Here is a 25,008-nt window from a genome sequence, read left to right on the forward strand (position 1 = left end):
CATGTGTGTCGTATATCTTTGAATGTAAAGTGCTTGAATTTAAGGCAAATAATCATGTCACTCTTCAAGAGGCCAGGGTTGCGTGTCGTCCTAACCATCCTCAATCATATGCTAGTAAAGCTAGTATGTCCACGATTCCTGTTGACTTGGCATCTTTGAAATTAGAAATTCACAGTTTAATCCAGAGTGAGATCACAAAGATCAAAGAAGCTTTGTTGAATGAAATGTCAATTCAACTACAAGAAACAGTCTCGAACTGTTTGTCTGCTCTTATGCCTGATGTAATCAAGACTGTTATTGACTCTCTCCGTCCCACGGTGGACGACAGGACGTCGCCGAGAAAAAAAAATAAAAATGATCCATCCTCTTCCTATTCCTCGAGTCTTCTGACAGGCGGAGCTCTAGGGGGTTTTTATCCTCCCAAAGGTAATACCTAATTAGTTTTCTTATTCATATGCATGCCACTTTTTTTTTATTATTACCTTTTGTTGTGAGAATTCCAAGCTGGTCCTGCCTTTATTTTTATTTTTCATGTCTTTAAGTCAAAGATTAAATATTTTGCAGTGGAACTGTCGTGGCATTCGTTCCAAATTTAATTTATTTCGTAATATTATTCATCAATTTGACATCATTTGCATCCAGGAAAGTTGGCTCAATTCTAATTACCAATCCTTTTTTATTCCGGGTTTCCATATATACCGTTCTGATAGAACATATTCTTCCGGTGGTGGTTTAATTACAGCTATCAGGTCTGATTTTTCATCTCAACTCATTTGGGCCACTAATGATGTATCTTTTGAAATTCTCTGTGTTAAAATTTTTATAAATAATCATCCATTATGCCTTGCAAATATTTACCGTCCTGATGGCCCTTTTGACATTGATCCTTTGAACCACGTGATATCTTTGATGACTTGCGATTATATTATGTTGGGTGACTTTAATTCTAAAAATGTGAACTTTTGTGGCAATGTAAATTCTTCAGCTGGTATTGCCCTTCACAACTGGTATCTTCAAAATAATATTTGCTTCACCATTCCTACCTGCCCTACTTATTATAGTGCCAATACCAACTCATTTTTAGATTTTTGTTTCAGCTCCCCAAATGTTCATCGGACTCTAACCTGGTCTCCGACTGACAGTCTTCTGAACAGTGACCACCTTCCAATCAAGCTTTCTATTCCGATAAACTGTAATACTTCATCAATGGTTCGTCATTCCCATTGGCCTTCAATTATCTCGGACTTGAAAAATATCCCATCGTCCGATAATTTTGACGACTTATATACTTTTTTACGCTCTTCTATTTCAAAGCACACTTCGCTTAAACCTCGTAAAAAATTCCCTCGTATCAAAATGGATAGGGATGGTCAATCTCTTCTCATTGAAAAAAAACGTAACTTTCGAAAGTTCCGTTCTTCGCCATCTAATTCAAACTGGATCTTGTACAAACAGAGTGCTGCTAAATTTCGTCGTCATCTGCGTACTCTTCGTCTTAAACTTCTGGCTTCTGAAGTTAAGCCCCATTCTCCCCCTTCAGCTGTATATTCTATTTTGAGGCGAAACCGGTATGTGGCTTCGAAATCTTTTGATTCTTCCCGACTAGTTTTTTCCATTGCTCACAGAGACTTCACGGGTCCAGAGGACCAGATTTCAATTCTAAAAAATTTTCATTTTCCAAACATTTCCCTCCCTCCTCCGAATCAATTCACTGGTCCCCACCATTGTTTTCAACAATGTCTAGATGCGGATTTCTCTTTTCAGGAACTTCGCAGAGCCATAAGATCTGGAAAATCTACTGCACCTGGTCCTGATCACATTCCTCTTCACGCTTTTAAATATCTCCCTGCTAAAGGCTTGGAATTTTTGCCTGCCTTCAATAGGATTTGGACTTCTGCCATAATTCCATACTCTTTCAAAGAGGGTAAAATTATTTTTATTCAAAAACCTGGCAAATCCCCATCGCATCCGAGTTCTTTTCGCCCTATCACATTGATCAATTCCATAAACAAAATTTTCGAACGCATTATTCTGTTTCGTCTTAATTGGATTTGCCTAAGGTTCAAAATTTTTCCGCACTGCTTCTACGGCTTCCGTCCAAAAACCTCTGCCGAGGCCTGTCTCAGAGATATTGTTTCTTATACCTCAGATGCCTTCCGCCAATCTAAGACCTGTTATCTTCTTGCTTTTGATATCAATAAAGCATATGATTCAACCCAACACTCTTTTTTGTTACATAAACTGGCGAGAATGGGTTTGAATGGTCGCTTTTTACTTTGGTTATCTAATTATTTGGGTGGACGGGATCATTTCATTCACTGGCGTGGTTGCTCATCCAATAAGTTTTCACCTTGTTCAGGATTATTACAGGGCTCAACATTGTCTCCTATCTTATTTTCTCTCTTCACTCTTGATATCGTCACCTACTTACCGCCCGACATTAAACTTTTTGTGTATGCAGATGATATTTTCATCATGTATAAATCTAACTGTGAAGCCTATATGGAAGCTCGTATGATGTCTGCAATTAATTGTATCCTTAGGTGGGCGGAGGACAGTGGTCTGTCCATCTCGTTTTACGATTTTATCTCGGAATCCCACTTCATATGTTCCGAATTTCCAAATCAATGGAAATAGTATCCCGTTTGATCCCTACCTTAAAGTCCTAGGTATTTATTTAGACCGTTCTTTAATCTGGAAAAAACAAATTAATCATCTCAGATCTCGTTGCACTTTCACTCTCAATATTTGTCGTTCTCTTCATCATTTTTCCAGAAATATTCCTTGTTCTATTGTGAAACCTATTTTCATTAACATCATTTCAGCTCTTTTAGGATATGGTTCCATAGTATGGTTAAATGCAGCTAAAACTAACTGTTCGAAATTGGATACTATGTATCATTCTGCAATGAGAGCTACCTTGGGCCTACCACTTTCTACTAGAATACTCAAGATGCGTACCATTTTAGCACTCCCCACTCTGGAGGAAATTCTTCTTCTTAGAAATGGTATTGCATGTATTCAGGCTGCTGCTTCTCCTACTCAAGGCTGTGCTGATAACTTCAATTCAATTTTTTCGCATATTGCTCCCAAACTGAAAATCAGACTTTCCCAATTTTTCAGTTTCCTTAATTTCTCGTTCTCCCAAACTCTCAGACCAATCTACTCTTTCTATCCTTGGATTTCGAACAAAATTTCGGTTGTCACTGATGACCTGGATTTTCAACAACATAGACATAAGAATATAATCAACATCCTCTTTCAAAATTTTTTGAAATCTTTAGACCGTTCAACGATCATCATTGCTACTGATGCGTCTAAAAATTCTAATGTTGTCTGCGGTGCTTTTTGTCCCTCTACGAATAGTATGAGAGCATGGTGGATTCACTCTCACTCCTCTATATTTACAGGAGAAGCTCTAGCTATCACTATGGGCTTGAGATCATTTATCCCCACCAGGGGCCAACCCGTGGTCCTTTTTTCGGATGCTAAATCAGTTCTTCATGCTATTAATGAATTCTCCAGTCACTCTCCCACAGTCATCCACCTCCTTTATTCCCAACTTCTAATGGTTTGTTCTTATACCAGCCATATCTCATTAATTTGGGTCCCTGCACATTCTGGGATAGATTTGAACGAGTCTATTGACAGCTATGTTCGTTCGCTTTCCTCCTCTCCCAGTCCTTACGTCATGCCGGCTCTTTATCCAGAGGACCTACGATCTATGTTACGACTTTCATTTCGTCAATATACATCTGATTCGCTTAATTCCACTATTCCTGACTTTCAAATTTTCTTCAACTGTTGTAATCAGATTTCTCATCTCTTCTCTAATTCAAAATTTGAACGCCTCTTTTACAAGTTAATCTGTGATAGAGCGCCTCTTAATGCTTACTTGTTTTTCATCAAAAAAGTTAACAGCCCTCTCTGTTCACACTGCCAACTTCCGGAAACTGCGACCCATTTTCTTTTCAACTGCTCCCGCTTCATGCGTCATCGCATTCCATCCTTTTTTGCGTCCTCTCTTCCCATTAAATCTTGGCCTACCTTCATGACGTCCAACCTCCGTATATCGATTTGTCATTTCGAAAAATTCATTTCGTTAAGTAAAAGATTTATTTAACATTTCTTTCTGGTTTTGAGGTCCTTTCCAACCTAAACACACACTCATCCTGGGACTACATCTCATAACTCACAAAAGTGATCTAGCATCGTCCCCTAGATCTGAAGTTTTCTTTTCCATATCATCCCATTTCCATTCTTTTTGTTTTTGTAGTAATCTACTACTGCTGTTGTTTTGAATTTTCAATTTTCTTTATTTTATTACCTACCTCACATTACTCTCTCCCAGCCAGGGAATGGTCTCTGCAGCCGATAGCCCTGCTTAATTCAACTGTAACTGTGTGTGTGTGTGCTCCAAACTGCTAAAATGTTTCTAATGATGGTAAGCCTAATAGGCATAAAATTACCATCAGTTCCCCCGACATTTTTGCGATAAACAAGCTTTGGAAGTCAAACATCAAAAATGAGAATACACAATTAGAATCAAAATATGAAATAACAAATGAAATGAGAAATAACATATGAAATAACAAATGAAATGAGAAATAACATATGAAATAACAAATGAAATGAGAAATAACATATGAAATAACAAATGAAATGAGAAATAACATATGAAATAACAAATGAAATGAGAAATAACATATGAAATAACAAATTACAAATATATATATATATATATATATATATATTCATTGTAATTAATATTTATTGTATTTTGTTTTTTTTATTGTAATTCGTGTTGTTGGTATATACAGGGTGGGCAAAAAGTCAGTAGAAACTTTAAAAATTCATATAAACTGGAAAAATAACTAAAATAAAAAATTCTTTGCAGTGTTAGCACCGCTAGGTCATGGGAATTTTTTTAAGACAGGAAAAAAAAAAAACCCTCAAAAACAGCCGATAGGTGACGCTGGTACGAGCAACTTTGATGGAAATATGCAAATGAGACGGTTATAAGAACTTGTGCTCCTAATCCACAACCAGTTCACCATTTGTGTACCTGGCTGCACTCTGCTGTTGCTGGATTTGTGACTCGCCTGCAATGTGTTATACCCTGTGGTGGTGGTCATGTGGAACACATGCTTCTGTAATAAATGATTTGGAGGCATTCTGTTCGTTATTTGGATATATTTTCTTTGACTTGTGTACGTCAGCGCCACCTATTAGCTGTTTTTGAGTTATTTTTGTCCTGTCTTAAAAAAATTCCTTAGACCTAGCGATGCTAACCCTGCAAACCATTTTTTATTTTGGTTATTTTTCCGGTTTTTATGAATTGTCAAAGTTTTTACAGACTTTTTGCCCACCTTGTATATGTGTTGGTAATATAAAGGGTGATCTGTTAATGGACCAACAAACTCAGAGGGTTGTTAGAAGACATCAAGAGAAACAAAACTTGCAATGTAACATGGTGTTACAAACCATGTTGAGAGGGTAAAAATTGCAAAAAACGCATATAGGTTTTGATGTCATGCTGGAACGACAAAAAAGTGCAACAATAACTACAGAAAGATTTCTTTGATTAATTGTTATAAGAATTGTTGGAAGTGGTGGCCGCTGACGCATTGTGCAGTCTAAAACAATGTAAAAATGATTCCCAGATGCGCTTGAAGATACTAGGTATGCTTTTGATCTCTACCGCAGCTATGACCATCCACGCTATGAGATCCTCCAGTGTGTCCACAGGCGTCACATAAATGGTGGTAATGTCAGATATGGTGAGCAAACCCATGAAAGCATTCAGTAATCAACTGACATCCACCTTCCGTCTCCTCTGGACTTAGAGCCTGCATCCACTTTTCGCGATTTTCACCCTTTGCAACGTGGTTTGCAACACCATGTTCCATTGCAATTTTTTTTCCTCTTGATGCCTATTAACAACCCTCTCAGTATGTTGATCCATTAACAAAACACCCTGTATATAAAGGCTCAAATTTCTTGATGATTCAAGTCTTGACAATATGAGTATAATAAAAACACCAGGGTTATTTTGGCATTTCATTTTCAGTATGTCCATCATTTTACAGCTTGCAATTGTGATCCCACATACTCAACTGGAAATTGTGCAGATGGAAATGGACAGTGTGAATGTCGTCCAGAATATAGGTCACCCTACTGTGACTCTTGTAGTGATGGTTACTATGGATTCCCAAGTTGTCGTCCATGTGACTGTCATGCTAATGGCACTGAAGGAAATGTTTGTGAAGTTGGCGGTGGCCAATGCCCTTGCAAGTATAACTATGCAGGGAAGAACTGTGACCTGTGCCAACAAGGTTTTTATGGATTTCCAGAATGTTTTCGTAAGTATTTCATTGATATTGAGATTTAACCTTAATCATTACAGAAAGCAATAATGTAATGAGAGCTAAATTAAATTTATTTGTACAAAATTCAAAAGATCTTTATGAAAACTGAATTTTGAAGTTTTTAAACTAATAATAATATAAAATGATGCAATATAGTGTTTGGTGCAAATATAGGATCACCAGATTCCAATAATGAAAAATTGTATCTTGTAGAATCAAATAAATTAGACCCATACAACTGTTAAATTTGCCTTCTCATTTGTGTTGTTTTGAGAACTAACTGCTTACACAAATTTAGAAGAATATGTGTTTGAAGTTTGTTTTTAATGATTTAATGTACTAAACAATGTCTCTCCATCCCCAGTGGCAATGCTGTATGAACAGCATCACAATTTACACGAAACTTCGTGTTCACTGCTCTTTTTGCAACAAAACCCCCCACAACTTAAAATGCCACTATTATAAAACTTTTTCACATCATTACAAAAGGTAGGCTCGAAGAAATGAGCACAGTAAAACTTTGGTTTGTGAACATAATTCATTCTATAAATATGATCTTAATCCAAGGCACTCATATATCAAAATAGACTTCCCCATAGGAAATAATGGAAACTTGAATGATTCATTCTATAACCATCTCCTTTATGGAAAGCATGATTTTTTTCAAAGATATATATAGTACAGTTAAATTTATAATATATATATATATTATTGTATTTCTATTTATTTTAAATTGAAAGCTACAGTATTTTTAGAAAAATGCAAAAAGTTAGGGAAATTTCTCTATTGAACCCTTGTTTGCATTAACACATAAGAGTTCAGTCTATCATGAACTTGTGCTGTGAATTGTTGCAAGTCAAACAAGGGACCTTAAAATATTTAAGGTTTCATTACTATGCATATGTATACAGTATATATATTTTTAATTTTGTCTTTTATGAAGTAAAATAATAAAAGAGCCCCCTGCAAAAAAAAATGCTTAGGCCGAGCAACTGAACTTTGGTCTTGCGGACCATCTGACGGATGGTCTTGCCTATAGTGAAAGAATGAACAGTTGGATTTTTAGTTGTGACAGAGCTGCCAACTGCTACGGACGGCCGCACTAAACTACAAAGCTATGAGAGATACTCTCAATATTACAGAAATAATTTTTTTCTTGGAAAAAAATTCAGGTCTTTGAGTTTCTTGTGGTATCTTACTTATTATTATTATTTTTAAGAATATGTGAAATCCGTCCTCCAAAGTGGCCAGTGATTATTTTAGCATGGTCCCCATGTCTGGAAAAGGTGGTTCTGAAGCCTCAAAATTAACAAGGACTTGTTTCAGGGTCAATCAGCAAAGAATGTAGATGAGTGAGGGCAAATTTTATGTTCTTACCATGTTCATCTCCCTTATGTAGTGCCACTGAAATGTAGAAAGCTCCATTGAAGAGAGAGAAATCAGCAAATAGCAACTTTATGATAATTTTGGCACTTGTAAGCAATGCATTCACTCAATTTTTTTTTATTTTACCTGCATCAATCTCTTGGGCAGTAAGGCAATCTGCCATATGCACCAAGAGTGTGTTTGTAGTTTTTTTGCACAGGAGGCATTTTCGACATGACCTTCATATCCTGCAACAGGTGCCCCAAGGCTGAGATCTTTGAGTCTCAAGCCACATTTTTTTAATTGCCCCCTCTATAGTAAATTTATAGTGTGATAAAACAAAAAATGATCAAATTTATTCTGGGCCCCCAAAACTGGAGCCCTGTCAGCCCCACCCTTGTGGAGGACATGATTTTCAATGTGCACTGCCATGCCCGCAGAGTGTTCTGGAAAGAACCTTTATAGTAGGAGGTTCCATGGGAGTATGAACAAAGCATTGTGGGGGGGGGCATCCTAAGATTGCCGGATGACCGTATATATATGACCCTCAAAAGTGCATGCAAGATCAATATCATTCAATATTCATGAATTACTCAGGGACTCTGCAACCTTGCAAAGTTATTTGAAGAAGGAAGCTCAGGTAGCCCCCGAAGCAGAATATGCTGAAAACTGTGACATATGTTGCAAACAATTCTGCTGCTGCAGAACAATCCCAAGAAAATTTTCAGAAAAATGTAGAAAACATTATTATGGGAATTTTTATCACAGAACATTTCTAGTCAACTGAGAGGCTCATTTTAGAAGAATACAAAACATTCAGCTTTAAGAATGTAGCCTAAGCTCCTAGGTTCTGGTTTGTGTTGGGGTGTTGAAATGAATTTTCAATTTTTTTTTTTGGACTATGATCATGTTGGTGGGGGAGGGCATCTCTGCGGTAAAGCTCAACATTCTTCGTTACTGAGAGAATTCATGCCAATGTTGGCATATCTGGTTGTGATCACAGCACACTTGTCAGACAATATGAATACCATAGCTTCTTACTGACTGATCCTCATCTAGTAAGCTTTGGAATGTGTACTATTCGTATTTAACAAACTAAAATTTGCTAAAAAAATTTTCTGATCTTGCAAAACACTCATAACCTGAGTCACTTGTAATCTGAAGTCTTGAACTCTTCTTCACTGTAATCAAAGGTAAAAATTATTTCCCCAACTTATGAATAATATTATGATAATTATGTGAAAAATGTGAATAATCACCTTACATATTTATCATATTATACATTTCATTTCATAGAATTCATTTTAATTCACTGCAATTGGCAGTAGTGCTTCATTTCTTGTGATTGATTATTTTTTTTGTGATCTTTTAGCAATGACTGATGACTTTGTTTAACTTTGGCATCATTTTTGGCCATAATTGGCAACTTCTCATATTTTTCTGTATTTTTGTCAAGAAAATATGATCAGCTTGATTATAACTAGTAAATTAACTAATAATTATAAGTAATAACTTCGCCGCCTGGCAGTCGAGTGGTTAGGGAACTAGCTCCTCACTGTGCAGGTCTGGGTTCGAATCCCGGTTCAGGCATGGATGTCTACTAACACTAACAAATTCCCTGGTCGGATCATGCTGATCCCTTGGGAATACGTGCAGCTCGTGTTTACTTTAAAAAAAAATAGTATTTTATCATCGAAGACTAGTGATTTTTTCATTTTCAACCCTCATAGATTTGTAAGAGTATAGGGTGTGAAAAGTAAAAGTTTGTAAGTAATGAGGTGAAGAGCTTCCTATTTTTAAGCAACCATATACAGATAACTGCTGCTGTGGTCAGGAATTGTTTTCCTGGGAAAGCCAAACTGATATGATGATAAGTTTAATCTCATGACTCCACCTATACCATAGCTATTTTGTCTTAAACATGACTAACAATACAGGGTAGGGTAACTTAAGATTCAATTATCTAGTTATGGTCTTGCGGATAACCACTAGAAAAAAGGACAAAGTCATCCACTGTTGGACTCTGGGTGTTCTGTTTCTGTCAAAGGTAGTGAATGGATAAAAATATGTTTTGATTACAGTGATAACTGACTGTTCTTTAGATGCAGTTAAAGAATTTAATCTTTTAATCATGGGAAAGTGATTATGCCATTGTAAAAAATTTCAAAGGTTTTTAAAAAAATATGAAGGGCAGAAGTTGATGCTGCCTATTATTGAAACAGCTTCATTTTAGCTACATTTTTTTAGAGGGCTGCAAAATTATTTTGGCTATTAGATAACAAAATCCAGCCCTGCATATATTCATCTTGTACTGTTTTTTGTTGGAGTTTTTTATATAGTCGATCAACTTTCTCACACTCAACTGTAATGCAAATACATAATCTTTGTTTGAGTTACTTTTCCAACTTTGAATTTTGAAAAGTTTCTTGACAGAGTTCACACAAGCTTAAAGCAGGATAAATACAACACACAAATACTCAAGCATCTGACACTTTCAATTCCAATTTGGGAGATAGATGGAATCACTTTGAACACACATGCCCACTTCAGACATTCATAAATATGTTTGGGTCATACATGTATACATTTGACACCGCCTGGTATGCACCAATTTGCTAGGCAGAGTAACTCAATAACCAGTCAGCCCAATTTGCTAATAATGCTGGCAAGATCCTTTAAAAACTGATGCTATAAGCAGGTTGATGTTAGAAGTGATAGATGTTACACTAAAGGTCTGACTGCAGTAGTCTTTGTTTCACAATATATATAATATGAAATTGTTTCCTCAAAAACTGTGTTTATTGCATATATGGTTTTGTTAACGTATTTCCAAACATATAGTAGATATGTTTCACTGTCATATTGAAATAAATTTTATTTTTTTCAGCTTGTGATTGCCATTTGGATACGTCTGTTAGTGATATATGTGATGGAGCTGATGGACAGTGTGCCTGTCGTGGAAACTATGGTGGAAGGCAATGTAATAAATGTAGAGCTGGATATTACAACTATCCTTTGTGTGAATGTAAGTTGAAACTATTATTATCTATTATCAAAAAGGTCATATTTTATGTATAACTATATCGTTCTACATTTGCAGTTTCTAAAGATGTTACTTTTGTCAATTTTAAATTTGTATAGCATCAGGATCTATCTAATTACCAAATTATAAATAAGATGACTTCAAGGGTTGAAGCTGTGCCAATTTAAATCACTTGATTTTTTTAAATCATTGATTTAAATTACAAAATTAAAATTTCATTTTTCCTATATTTAACTTCAATGATGTAGTAAAAGTAACATCATGTGGTATGCACATCAGTGAAATGTGGTAAAATTGTTGATTAAAAGTAATGTGGAAGATCTGGTAAATATAGATGCAAACTTAATCCCTAGATTTAGTGCAGAAAGATAGCTGTTCTATTTCTAGATTTTGTGCATGGAAAAAATTACAAAAAAATATTGGGAGCAGAGTTTCCAACTGCTATGGATTGTCAGTAGTTCCTACAGATGACCTAACTCAACTACTGAGCTATGGGAAATACCCTCAATACTACAAAAATAATTTTTTCTTCTGACTTTTAAAAAAAAAGAAAATGCAGCTCTTTGAGTTTTTTTTATGTGTGCTAGTGCACTCACAGAGCTTGTTCCAAAGGGAATGTTTTTCAGTAGGAAATGTCATAGGAGCTTTAATGCTATAAAAGCATTGGGGTGTCCATAAGGTTGTCAGGCACCCGTATATACTACTCGCGAGAGCGTATACAGGAAGGCATTGCATTGAATATTCATGATTTAAATTTTATTACTGGGGGACTCTGCAACCTTGTAAAGTTGCTCGGAGAAGGGGGTCTCATGTGAATGCGTATTTTCAATGCATTACAATGGTTCAATAGGGTTCTCCTGGAGAAAAAGAAATTAATTAATTTTTGTATAAAGCATTGAATTCTATGCTCTAATTGTTAGTTTAAAATAGTAATACATGTTGTGCCAACATAAATACCATTGGACTTGAAATTTTAATATGAAAAGTGAAAAGGTTTGGAATTTTCTTTGTTTTTATCTCATTATATCTGTAAAAGAACAAAAATGTTTAAATTATTAAGCAACATCATTCAAGTCAGAAAATGCCATTCATAATAAATGCCTCCACCAATTTCACAAGAAACAATCTCGCCAATAGAATATGTTTTTCATTTAGCTGATGTTGAAGGATCCTTTGTCTGTACATTGACTGAATTGAGAGAGAGAGAGAAATCCTGCACTAATGTGATACTAAGTTGCCACCAGGCAACCTTGAAGTTGGGGAGACCTCATAAATAAAAACACTTTTTTCTCTGCAAGAAAAATGTTAATCTATGAAGTTAATTTGGATTCAATGACCTTTCATGTTATATAAGCACAGATTTTTGGTGTTCATATTTCTTGCTTGTAGTTTGTTTATTTTTGTTTGTTAATTTATTCATTAATGCTGAATTAAATTTGAGAGATTAGGTGAAAAAATATGCAGTCTTAATGAATAACAAGGTTTGTTTTAATTAATAAGCAGTCAGTTAATTTAAATAAAAAAATTGAAAAGATTTAGAGGTTTTAAATTTTAAAAACTTACTTAAATTAAAAAAATTATGATTTTTTTATATCCTGCAAGGTGTGACATACTCATTTGAATTTTTTTCCATTTTAACAAGTTTTTCTCCTAAGCATTGGCATTTGCAAAGGGGGGGGGGGTTGTGGGATTCTAACCCCCCAAACTGAGATTATAGTGTTATTTCGCAGGAAAAAATGTAAAACCCCCCCCTTGAGAAAATTCTGCATACGCCTATGCTTCTAAGAACAGATTTAATACAGTGCCATGCCCACCTTAAGCAATGTCCATATTAAACAAGTTTCCTGTAATTGAAAATGTACTGATCATTGATGAGACTGTCTGTTGGTTCCATTTTGTTGTTTAAATACTGAACTGTGAGCAGAATTACTTTTTGTTTCGAAATTTGGGATTTTAGGTTTTTTTTACCTATGCCTATTCATAGATCCAATTTAAAATTTCAATAAAAAATTTTTTTTGGAACATTGGCAGTTGGAGAGAGGTAAAGGGCGAAAGTTGTGTTACCTCTAAGTTATACTTGTATGGCGATATTTCTGGAGTATCATTACAATAAGCCATTTTTTAATTCATAGCACCAATTCACCATGCGTACCTGTTTTATTTAACCAAATATATATATATATATATTTACCAATAATTCATGATTTATTTCTAATGTCCGTGATAAGATGGAAACACTTTTGAAGAAACACTTTTTCACTTTGCCAACATATTCAATGTTTTTTTGGCACACAGCACACTAACTGTATAATATAATGTCCATCAGGTGATCTGACTTCTATTCCAGTTACAACAGGGCTTTCAGTGAATATTCAAATTCTCCTTTACTTGTAGAAAACTTGTAACTTCTATTTGAAATTTCAAATTGAAATATGCAGGTGCCCAACCCTTTTTTCCTTGTAATTTTTAAAATATGGTGCAACATGACATAGCCAGCATGTTCACAAAATTCTGAACAACTTCTACCACCATTTATTAATTTTTAGTTGCATCGATAACTCCCACGATGTTTGTCCATTACAACAACAACCATTCTTCCATTATTTTTTTCAAGATTCGAGGCTGCTGTATGTCAATTTAGCTTTTGTATGTAAATGTACAGTTGTGTTTCTTTTACTGTTTGATGTGCCAAGTGGATAACACATGTATATTGGAACTTTCTTGGATAAGCTTTTATTAATATGTTAGATTTTAGATCGATTATATACATAGATAGATTTATATATATAGCGGGAGCAGAAGATCTAGACACTTTATTAGCTTGATGTCTGGGGTGGAACTCTGTGAGTTACCCTTACATAACACTAGGTGGTATTGTATGCCCTACACAATAGTCCTTATTAGTCTCATCGCTTTAGTTCTTTTTATACAAGAACACCACATTCCTCCCTGCTAATTAAAGATCCAACTGGACAGGAGCTTTTTTGGTTAGTTGGGAATGTCGCAGAGGAATGGGAGTGCTGGACATCTCTAATGTTGGTAAATCACTGCTGATCTCTGCTGGAGTTATCTGTTCCTCTAGAGCAATCTGTACCTCAAAGTCTACAGCAACCAAATATATGTTCAAGTGCAACTGGTGCTTTCTGTATTCCACTTTCACAGTGACATATTGCACTCGGACAATTTTTTACCCATTGTATGTCCAGAATACTAAATTCGTAGGTTTGAATTTTTTTCTTTGAGATTTTTTTGAATCTCTTTAAACTAATTACTGATACTGTTCCACCCTTATCAACTTCCATACTCATTGGTTTATTGTCTATGTTGACAGTAACCATCATTGGAGGCCTTTTCAGCTGTTCACTCAATACTGTCTCTAACCCAAACATGGAGACATCACTTTCATTTTCCTCTACTGAAATTGTTTCTGTTAATTTGGTGCAGATTGAGTCTTCTTTGCCACATAGCAGGATTTTTCTATATGTCCAATTTTTTTTACAGAAGCGACATATCTTAGCATTGATTTGTCCTCCATGCATCATATATATGGCAGATACTTAATAGCTGAGGCAGAGTAGTTTCAGTTTTGCATGGGCAGTTTTGTTTTCCACTTCTCCGCTTTGACAACATTAATTTCTGCTGGCTTCCTGATGATCTCATTTGCCTCCTGGGCAGCTTTCTCCATCACCAGTGCAATTTTCATCTTTTTGTCTAGCTCAATGTCATGTTCCTCAAATAAACAATTGAGGATTGCTCTATCTCGGAGCCCATTAATGAAAACATCCTGGAGCATGGTATTCAGTATATCTTGTTTATAATTGCACGCGATTGCAAGATGTCGCAATTCAGCTCTATATGAACTGATGCTTTCACCTTCGTTCTGCTTTCTGTGTATAAACATGTGCCTACTCAGTATAACCAATGCTTTAGGATTCAAATGGTTCTTCAAAACATTTTTTAAAATGGCAAATTCTTTCTCCAATGGATTGTCTGGAGACAATAAATTTTCAACAAGTTGTAGAGTTTTGCAGAAATGATTGAAATCAAGACTATGGCAGATTTTTATTCTGGAACATTTTAAATGTCTAAAAATACCTCAAAACGTTCTATAAATGAATCGAAAGTCTCTGAAGCTTCATAGTATTTATCAAACAAAACCATCACTTTGTGGTTTGTGGATGTTGAGCCTCGTAGCTCTTTGAGAGCTTCCATAAGAGCTTGATTCTGTCTTATTAACTCTTCAACTAATTTTTCCAACATCGGGAGATTTATGAAAACCTTTTGCTCCTACCTTTTCCAGTCTTTGAGTAAATACTCTATCCAACTTTTAAGATGGGCCACATCGCCACTTGTGTTTCTTTCACACTTTGGCATGCCAAATGAATAACACATGGGTATTGGTATTTTCTTGGATAAGCATTTATTATTACATTCGACTTTAGATTGATTATATACATATATAGATAGGCAAGACGATATATATATAGTGGGAGCATAAGATCTAGACATCTTATCAACTTGATGTCCGGAGTGGAACTCCGTTAGTTTACTTTACATAACACTAGGTGGCATGTATGCCTACATGATAGTCCTCATCGGTCTCATCTGTTTAGTTCTTTTAATTTAAGGACACCACATGTGTGACTATTTTTTTATGTAGTTCAATTGTTGATGAGTGTAATAGTTTGAGACACAACACAACTGCCACCACAACCCAGAAAATGTATATACCAAACCACTGGATTGGTAATCTTCTTTGAATCATCTTGAAGCACAAGCTTCAAGAGAGGTTTTAACACTTTTTCCTCATCATCCCAAAATATATCAAGCGTTCCACCTACATCACCCTGTGCTGTTGTCACAAAATCATTTTTGAAAATGTTTTCTTCATCCGTGTCTCAGTTTCAACAGCAGCCGCTGTGGTGGGTGAGTGGTCATAGTGACGGACTTGGATCGCGAGGTCCCGGGTTAGAACCCCACCGTTGCTGCATTGGTGATCAGCTGAAATTTGTTTTCTGTGTTTCCCAACTTTGAGGTGTGAATGCAAGACGATCGCATCATTAAAAAGTCTCGCCGCAGAAAGCAACAGGCCTACAATGATGAAATCTTCAAACATTACACTTCACTTATAGTTCGAAAAATATGCGGTAGATGGCAGCACTATAACAAGAATTACATGGAAACAAGCTTCACGTTAGGTTCACAACACTGACATGCACATCCCAACATGTACCAATTCGTTGGAAATTCCGCAGAGGAATATGGACGAGGTACATGTGTGGTTTAGTAGTAGGTTCAACAGCAGATAATTATCATTAGAGCCCGGATTATATGCAAATGCATATGTGCATATGCATTTGCATATTTTGGCCTTTTTTAGTATTAATGCATATAAATGCATAAAATCAAAGAATTTCCAGTATAAGTGCATATTTTTGAAGGTTTACTTAAACTCACTTTTTTTTTTTATAATTTTCCAAATAAATATTGTTCGTAATATTTTCATAACATCGATTTTTTTTCCCGGTATGTGAAATTTAGTGAATTAATACATATTTATAAAGTATTTTACGACTACTAACAGTTTTATTGTAAGGCTATTTCTAGAGATGTGTGAAAATGTTAATTTTGTTTTTAGAAATAGTGTCGAAATTCTTTTATTACTGCTATTTTCGTTATTGAGCAGCTACAACAAACTGAAAACTAAAAAAATGCCTGAATAAAAGATATGTAGAAGTTATTTGCATATGCTGTATACATATATATGAGGGGATATTTTTTGGTAAAAATGAAATACATATGCACCAATAGAAAACATGTATTTTAAAAACACATTCGTTTTTTTTGCATGGTGTATTTTTTAATGCATATTTTCCCTTTTTTTATACATATTTCGGAATTTTTGACTTTTTCAAGATTTCTAATGCATATTCTGGGGTGTTTAATGCATATTTTGGAATTTTCAGTGCACATTTTGTATTTTAAGTGCATATTTTCGCATTTTTAAGTGCATATTTGCATATTTTTAGTGCATATTTGCATATTTTTAGAGCATATTTTGCCACTTTTTTAGTGCATATAATCCGGGCTCTAATTATCATATATATCTCACTTTGACTAACTATTAAGAATTATCTTCAAAGAGTGTAAGAAAAAAAAACTGTACCCAATATCAACAATCCAAACTAAACAGCCCATTCTTTAGAATGGAATCTCATCTTACCCAGAATTTGCCTCTCTGTATGTGATGACTTTCGATAAATAAACAGTGGTTCAATCAAGAACACAGAAGTAGCCAGCACACATCAGATATACTGGCTGTAAATCCTATTTTCTTGAAATGCCAATGTTCCATAAATGGAAGTTGCATTTTTGAATGCACGTAACATGTTCATGTGTAACAGTACACAAAGAAACTAATTGATTAACCTCATTTGTTATATTCAATGGTAGAGACACACAAAATAATTTTCAATTTACTTCAAAATTGAAATTTTTGATCAAAATGTGAAAAAAAGGTCCCAAAATTTAAATTTCTGTCTAAAAAAGTTTATATTAACATGAAGTTTTCAAACTTGTTTCAAAAAATATTTGGAATTCTCTTCTATATACAATGAAAAATTGGAAATGTTTGAATCAATTTTTATCTGATATTTTTGCAAATATAAAAAAAACTATGTTCCATTTATGGAACATTGGTAGTTAAATAATTGAAACAGGCTTCTATTTCATAGAGGCTCCGTCATGGGCAGGTTTCACTCTAATGTAATTTTCATAGTCAATTTTTTGAAAACCAGATTTTTCTAAACAAAAAATTACATAGGCATTTTAAGTGTATCAGTGTAAATGCCACAAGCCTCCAAAATTTGTTTTTAAAAATTAGTGCTGTGGATGATAAACCGTCAAATAGGGTATTTCATGCTTTTTTATAGTGGTAAGGTTAATTCTTAATCATTTTGGTTCAGGCAGTGAATTCCTATTATAATTTTAATCTTTATATAATACTCCTGTTAATCAAAATCTGCCATGTGTAGTCAATTCACTGGACAAGCCAAATATAAATTACTGAGTTCCAAAACTTTTATGCATACTAAAGTTTACACATGTAAGGAAATACACTTAGGTGATGATTCTTTAAATTTCTTTAAAGTTTAAAATTTTTGTTTCATAATAATTAATGGTTAATTGGTATTACTGATTTAAAGAAGCTACTAAACCTCTTCAAATGCTTGGAAATAACGAACTTGAGAATTATTTTTGTAAAATCTGAGAATTAACCAATAAGAAGTCAATGATGTCTAAGGCTATGATATGTTTGTTGTGCAATAGCAACTACAGTCGGCCCCCCGTATTCGTGGATTTTTTTTCCTTTATTGGAATTTTTCTTTAAAATACTCAGCAATCGTTGTTCACGTATTTTGTTTACAAAATTTGAGTTGTGCTTGTGTAGGATGGCTCATTCTTCTAATGCTACTGATAATGCTTTGAAAAGGTAAATAAAAGTGAAAAACTCGACGAGAAAAATTTGATATATTGGCTGCTTGGCGAAGTCAATACCTTCTGTGGTCCGCCATTATGGAATCAACGAATGTTCGGTGAGATATATCAAGAAAATGAAATCTGAAATTTGTTCAGCCGCAGCTGTAGCTGCACCTGTGGCTGTCAAAACTTTGCATCGCCTATGGGATCCATGTGTTTCACGTACAGAAAATGCTGTTTTTTGTGGGTACAAGACTGACACAACAAGGTATTTCAATTCATTGTAATATAACAGAAAATGCGAAAAATTTTACTCTTCCATAAGGAAAGGGCTGATGAAACGTCTATTTCATCAGAATCTTATGCAAGTAAAGGTTGTTTCATAGGTTTAAGAAACGATTCGGATAGCGCAATGTAAAAAGCACTGGTGATCGAGCCTCTGTCAACCAGGAGGCAGCTAGAAAATTTCGAAAGACTTTGTAGAAAATTATTGAAGAGAAATGTTATGCATCTTACCAGGTGTTTAACACTGACAAATATTTGGCTCTGAGGACACTATTTTGGAAGAAAATGCCGCAAAGAAGTTAAGCAAGAGGAAGAAAGCGAGCTCCTGGTTTTAATTCAAGTAGAGATAGATTTACTATGTTGTTTTACGCAAATTCATATGAGTACATGATAAAGCCCACCATCATTTTCAAATCCGCGAGCGTTGAAGGGAAGGATAAGCCAAAGCTCCCAGTATTTTGGGCGAACAATAAAAAGGCTTGGACTATGAAAATACTTTTCCTGGATTGGTTAACAACGGTTTTTCGTTTTGGAAGTCAAGAGGTACCTTGAGAGTGAATACATGCTATTCTCAAAGTTCTTTTGATATTGGGTTGACTGAGGAGGAGTTAATGCAGCTAACTGGTCCTGAAACTGAAGTAGTACCAGATGAAGAAGATCGAGATAAAGAAGTAGTTCACCACAAGTAACATAGCGGAAGGGATTCGCAAGCTGAAATCAGCAATATATTATTTTCATAACATAAATCTCTCTATTTTACGTTCTTCACATATAGAAAAATTAGTAGAGGAAGCCTTGTCAACATACTTAATGATATGAAGAAGACACGGCAAACAGAAAAATCACAACATTCTTTCAGAAAACATCGCCAACAATCACTGCATTTTACATTCCCTACCTACATTCTACCTCTGCGTCACCCTGCTCTTTCTCATGATATTCAATAAACGAGATATACAATAAAAAACCTATGGTTTCTGTTATTCGCGGATTCCTGTATTCGCGGTCACTCCCGGAACGTAACCCCCGTGAATACGGGGGGCCGACTGTATTTAATGCATTCTTTTTGAGTGATGCGAATTTCTTTATTTCAGATGATAGTTTTCATTAATGAATGGCAATTGGTTTTTTCAAGTTTAGAAATAGATTTTGAATTTCCTTCTAAATGTACTTTCAGATTGTGATTGCGATCCTACTGGTTGTATTCAAGAGATCTGTGATAGCAATACTGGTTCATGTTTGTGTAAAGTTGGCTATGGTGGATCTCAGTGTGACAGATGTGCACCTGGATACTTTGGATATCCTAATTGCAGAGGTTAGAAAAAATTGGGAAGTTGATTATTCATCATTTTTATTTGCAGTGATATGCTGATCATACTACTTGCTTGATTGGCTTTCCCTCAAAATAGACCATATATTTTGCTCCACTGACTAGAAAACGATTACATATATAGTTGATGCTTGATTTTTTGAACTGGCATGTTTTTATGAACTCTGTGGTGAGAAAATTGGATATTTGTGCTTGAAGGCCATTGTTTGTTGGAGTTTGACCTCAACGTTTCCCCAACACTACCCCAGTAGCACACTATATCATTAGTATATCGGATCGGTTCCAGTTAGATATACCAACGATATGGTGTGCTACTGGTAAAGTAGTTGGCATCTTTAGGACAAATGGTAGTACACACTGCAATATACCCAGAGGCGGATTTAATGGCGGTTGCATCTGGGGCTCCAACTTCTGAGGGTCCATGAAAAAACCAAACTTTACACTTTTAATCAAATAACTCTGCATCTCTCATCCAATCTAAGAAAGGTTTATTCGCCACCAGCCATGATATCAACAAACCAATCAGAAAGCAATAGTGCTGGCCAAGGCACTCGAGGGTATAAAGATAACCTGAGACTCTGGAAAAATTGACTTTGTTCCACTATAATGCCATTTCTACAGAAGATTCCAACCACTAGTGTTAGAGAAACCTTAGGGTAAAACTCAAACAAATGGCGCCTTCAAGCTCTTATAGCCAATTTTCACATCTAATGATGGGTCATGATAACCTCCCCAGCAGAACACTATATGGTTAGTAGATCAAACCAGTCCCATATTCTAATGATATAGCGTGCTACTGGAGCTTATCAACTACATAAACCTCTGGTCTCGAACAACATACTATTTCTTTGAGCATCTTTCCCATTTAAAAACATTTGGTGAATAATAAATGGATGATATTATTCACATAAATGAATTGTTCAATTTCATTCTGGTTCCTGAAAATGACCTACATATTCCTCCGGTCTCAAATAATATGCTATTTCTTTGAACATCTTTTCCATTAACAAACTTCTGATTATATAAATTAACCCCTTTGCTTAGAAGCGATTGGGAAGAAATTTGGATGCTCTCTATTTGACGAATCAGCGATAAATATGGTAACCTTGTCCTAATCTAACTCCACGTTAGAAAAAGGGGAAATATAAAGGAGGAAAAGGAAGAAAAAAAAAACAAATGAAAGAGTAACAGTATAATAAATAAAGTGATAAAAATGTATGTACAAAGTTGATTTCTCTTTTCACCCTCATCCTATCTATTCTCTCTTTCACTCTTATAAGAAAGATACATCATATATGAAAAAAAATCACTATCAGGGAATGGAAAAAACAAAGAGGAAAAAAATAGACTTACAACAAAGCTTCGCGATGATGAAGAGAGGAAAGAAAACAGAGAACTTGTTCAAATTTATTCCACTGTTGTTTGGATACAATATTACGACCTTGATCGTAAAATGGTTAATTGTTCAAGTTCCTTAAAATGAGTTTAAATTGTATCATGTTAAAATATTTTCTCAGTGATTGAATATTGTATACAGGACAGAGGAAAAGTTGCAGAAAATGCAGTGAAAAAATATTAATTACACCCATTTGCATTCATTGCAATCAATATGAAATGAAAATTATAAGTTAAAAAAAAATACCCAATAAGTCTTAGAGAAGTCTCTCTGAAAATTTTACAATACTATGGGATTTAAATCGATAATTTTCTTCTGAATGGTTCAGTTTATGATGAATTGAACGTTTTTTTTTCTAGCACCTTTAAGTTTCACAGGGATCTGTGTATCTTCAAAAGTCTTGGTATAAGCAGTTTAATTTGCTAAATTTCAATACCTATTTGAAAAAGATGGCCATAGCAAATATGGATGTCATGCAGTTTGCATCAAAAAGCCTTTAGCCAAAAAAATCCACTTTTATCGTAATTAATTCTAGAGGGAATTAATCCTTCGAGATCACACGAAGAACATCTGAGATGAATGCTGAGCCAGTACAAGTGCTTATTTTTGTGCTACCACTTGCACCTCACAAAAAATAGAATATATGTTAACGTCAGTGTAAAGTTGTTATAAAAATTATTTTTATGCAAATATTTTTTTTTGGCCTAAATCATTCTGGGCATTTGAGAAGTAGTTCTCTGTGTTTGAATTTGTATAGCTAGAAAAAACTCTTTTTGAAGTGTCATCTTGATTTGCTCATAACTTTCCCCTACTGCCATTTGAGCATTATCAACTAATGGAAGAAAAAAAATATCTATTCGTAAATGCTGTTGTACATCAATGAGGATTTCATTGTTAACAACATAATGAGGGCGCGGTAGCTCAGGTCGATAAGATACTCGCCTAAAGTACCAAAGGATGTTTAGAGGTGTCGCGAGTTTGATACCCGGTTCGTCCTCATCAGAAAATTTTCCTGACACAGAAGTACAACAGAAACGGCGACATGACCACAGAAAAAATTGCTACCGCAATTAGTCCCCCATCATGGGGTTAATGCACCAACCTCTCGATGAGTATAAAAACAAGCTGCGACATCCCTGCATAACGACCCAGAATTCTGATCTGGCGAAATTGGTGCAATCGATACACAGTAAGAGAGACAAATGATTTCAAGAAAATTTCCAGGTTTTAACATAGGTAAATTTATTAACACTTTTAACAGTTATGTAGGTTACGATTAACAAAATTATCACAAAATTATTTCTCAAATTCATACCAATCCCCATGCAAGTCCATTGACTCATCAATATTGTTCGGCAACAGAAGTTTGACGATCTTGAATTACACGACCCATGACGTCATTAACCTTGATGGGAGTGAGTGAAGGTCACGAGCCGAGACTCCACGTGGCGGCGAAAACTGCATTTTCAACAGCTAGAGCCGAGGTGATGATGGGGCGGCCATGAGGATCGGCGCAAAGCCAAACGACGGACGAACGATGACAGGATTCTGGACAATGGTGATGACAATGGATGAGTAGAGAGGAGGCATGACAAGATCCGGAACCAGCCGGCGATGTGCCAAGCACCAGCGAGACTATTTATTTCATACTGTAGATGATTCACCAAAAGGCGACCACCTTCACCTTAAGTGATGAATACTGAGCTGAGAGCGAATACGATGAAAAGAAATGCAAAGTGATGATTGTGACTCCGGGTATTTGTACCTAAAAAGGAAGTACGGCACGATCCAACTCCAGGGACCGACCATCTCAAAAATATATACATCTGAGTACGACCAATAGAAAAATATAACATCAAATTTGCATAAAGAAATGACAATATATTTTTATAGAAACTTTCACAAAACAAAATTGGCAACAATAATCAAAATGGTGATGTGATCAGGATCGCACATTTTTTGGACTATGAACATATGAAAATATCACAGAATAATTTAATCAACCGTGAATTCGAAGGCAAGAAAACTTGTGTATAAAAATGACTAGGACTGTTTTCCCGCCGGGGTCTATGAGTATTGTTACAAAGCCTGCCATTCGGAATCGGCGATAAATTGCAGGTCCCAGTCCAATTAACCCTTGTATGCAGAAAATGTCCGTGGTGCAACAAAAATGATCAAATGAACAACATAATGAAACTAATATAATTTTTTGTAATGAAGCTGCAGCTCATATAGTTTTAACCCAGTGCTGTAGCATGCCTTTTTTGGGCCCCGGGACAGACTTTTTCTTTGGGGGCACTTCTTGAAACGGCTGTTATTATGCAAAATAAGTTTAAATTTTTTTGGGGTCCCTATTACGCTCTGGAGCAGTGCCCCAGTTGCCCTAGCCCAATTATGACCTAGTTTTAACCCTTTATCTACCTCATCGTGAAAAATGGAATAAGAAAATGATAATAAATATAAGTGTATAATGATAATAGTGATAATAAATAATTACTATGTAAATTATTTTTGTCATTTCAGTTCCAGTTAAAGACAAAAAATTAAAAAAAAATGTTTGTGCTTTAGTAGCAACAGAATGAAGATGTCTCTTCTAGAATATGTCATACAGTTTTGAAGGCTATGTCTACAGAAGGCTATAAACTAGGTCTATGGAATGCAGAGAAGAGCTACTGGGGTCAGTGCCGTCTTAATACATGGGCCCCATCAGGGCATATAGCCCCTCAAGAGAATATAGCCTCAGAAAAATCACTTGCCCTGGAGCCCATGACGCTTTTAAGATGGCTCTGACTAGGGTAGTTGTTGGTAGGCAGGGCTTGAGCTATGAAGAGCTCAATTCTGTAAATATGTTTTAATCAAAATAGAATAAATCCTAGGGGAAAAATTTAGAAATGTTTGAGATTTTCAATGAATGGGATAGATTGTGAATTACTGACAAAACATTAATAACTCATGCCTTGAAGAGGAGACACGAGTAGGGATTGGTTGGGGACAATGCTAGGTTGTTGGATTTTTTTTTTTGCGAGCCAAATTCTTAGTTCATGGCAACAATTAGTTTTATAAGTAGTATTTTTTGTTTTTCTAAAATTTTCTTAATTTCTTCATTATAATTGCTTTAACTGTGGGTTTTACAATACTTAGAAATAATTGCCACATACGTTTTTATAGATATTTTTATTTTTTCAGTCACCTCATTGGGCAATTTGTCTGTTTTGACTTTTCAGTATTAATGAGTTTTTTTTCTCTGTTAGAGTACAAATTAAAAATGGTTCATAATTTTATGAGCTAATTGATAATTAAATCTTTTTTTCTAAACTTGAAAAAAAAAAAACTTTCATAACTAGGATGCATTTTTACCTTATTTAGTTTTGTTCTTGTGCAATTGAACCTGTAATGAAAAAAGATTATTTGTTTCTAGAGTGTAACTGTGATGAACAAGGATCACTTAGCTCAGTTTGTGATAACACTGGAAGGTGTCGATGCTTACCAAATTATTCTGGAGTGAAGTGTGATCAGTGCTCACCTGGATATTTTGGATTTCCGTATTGCTTGTGTGAGTATTTGCCATTAAATTTATGCAAATGAAATTAAAATCTTCACCCCACATATGTACATATTTTTTGTTTACATTGTGATTATATTTATTATTATATTAATATGTGCATATCTTTAAATAAACTTTGAACATTTCACAGACACTCACATCATATAAAAGTGTTTGAGAAACACATCTTGGACACTT

The 25,008-nt window shown here is 35.0% G+C and overlaps 1 protein-coding gene across 2 annotated transcripts in view; it reads left to right on the forward strand.

Moving 5' to 3' along the window:
• LanA (laminin subunit alpha) overlaps positions 1 to 25,008 on the forward strand; it is a 308,555-nt gene that overhangs the window by 74,289 nt on the left and 209,258 nt on the right. Inside the window, exons 7-10 of one of the 2 annotated variants that reach the window (XM_089239807.1) lie at positions 6,090 to 6,362; positions 10,621 to 10,758; positions 19,718 to 19,855; positions 24,685 to 24,819. In XM_089239807.1, coding sequence (XP_089095933.1) covers positions 6,090 to 6,362; positions 10,621 to 10,758; positions 19,718 to 19,855; positions 24,685 to 24,819 — 684 coding nt within the window. Of the gene's footprint in view, positions 1 to 6,070; positions 6,363 to 10,620; positions 10,759 to 19,717; positions 19,856 to 24,684; positions 24,820 to 25,008 lie in introns of both variants that reach the window. The other variant, XM_089239808.1, reaches the window with a different exon arrangement.

Source organism: Pholcus phalangioides, unplaced genomic scaffold, assembly GCF_987345545.1.
Source record: "Pholcus phalangioides strain wild (caught in Gottingen) unplaced genomic scaffold, Ppha-v1.0 ptg000011l_1, whole genome shotgun sequence".
Lineage (NCBI taxonomy): Eukaryota > Metazoa > Arthropoda > Arachnida > Araneae > Pholcidae > Pholcus > Pholcus phalangioides.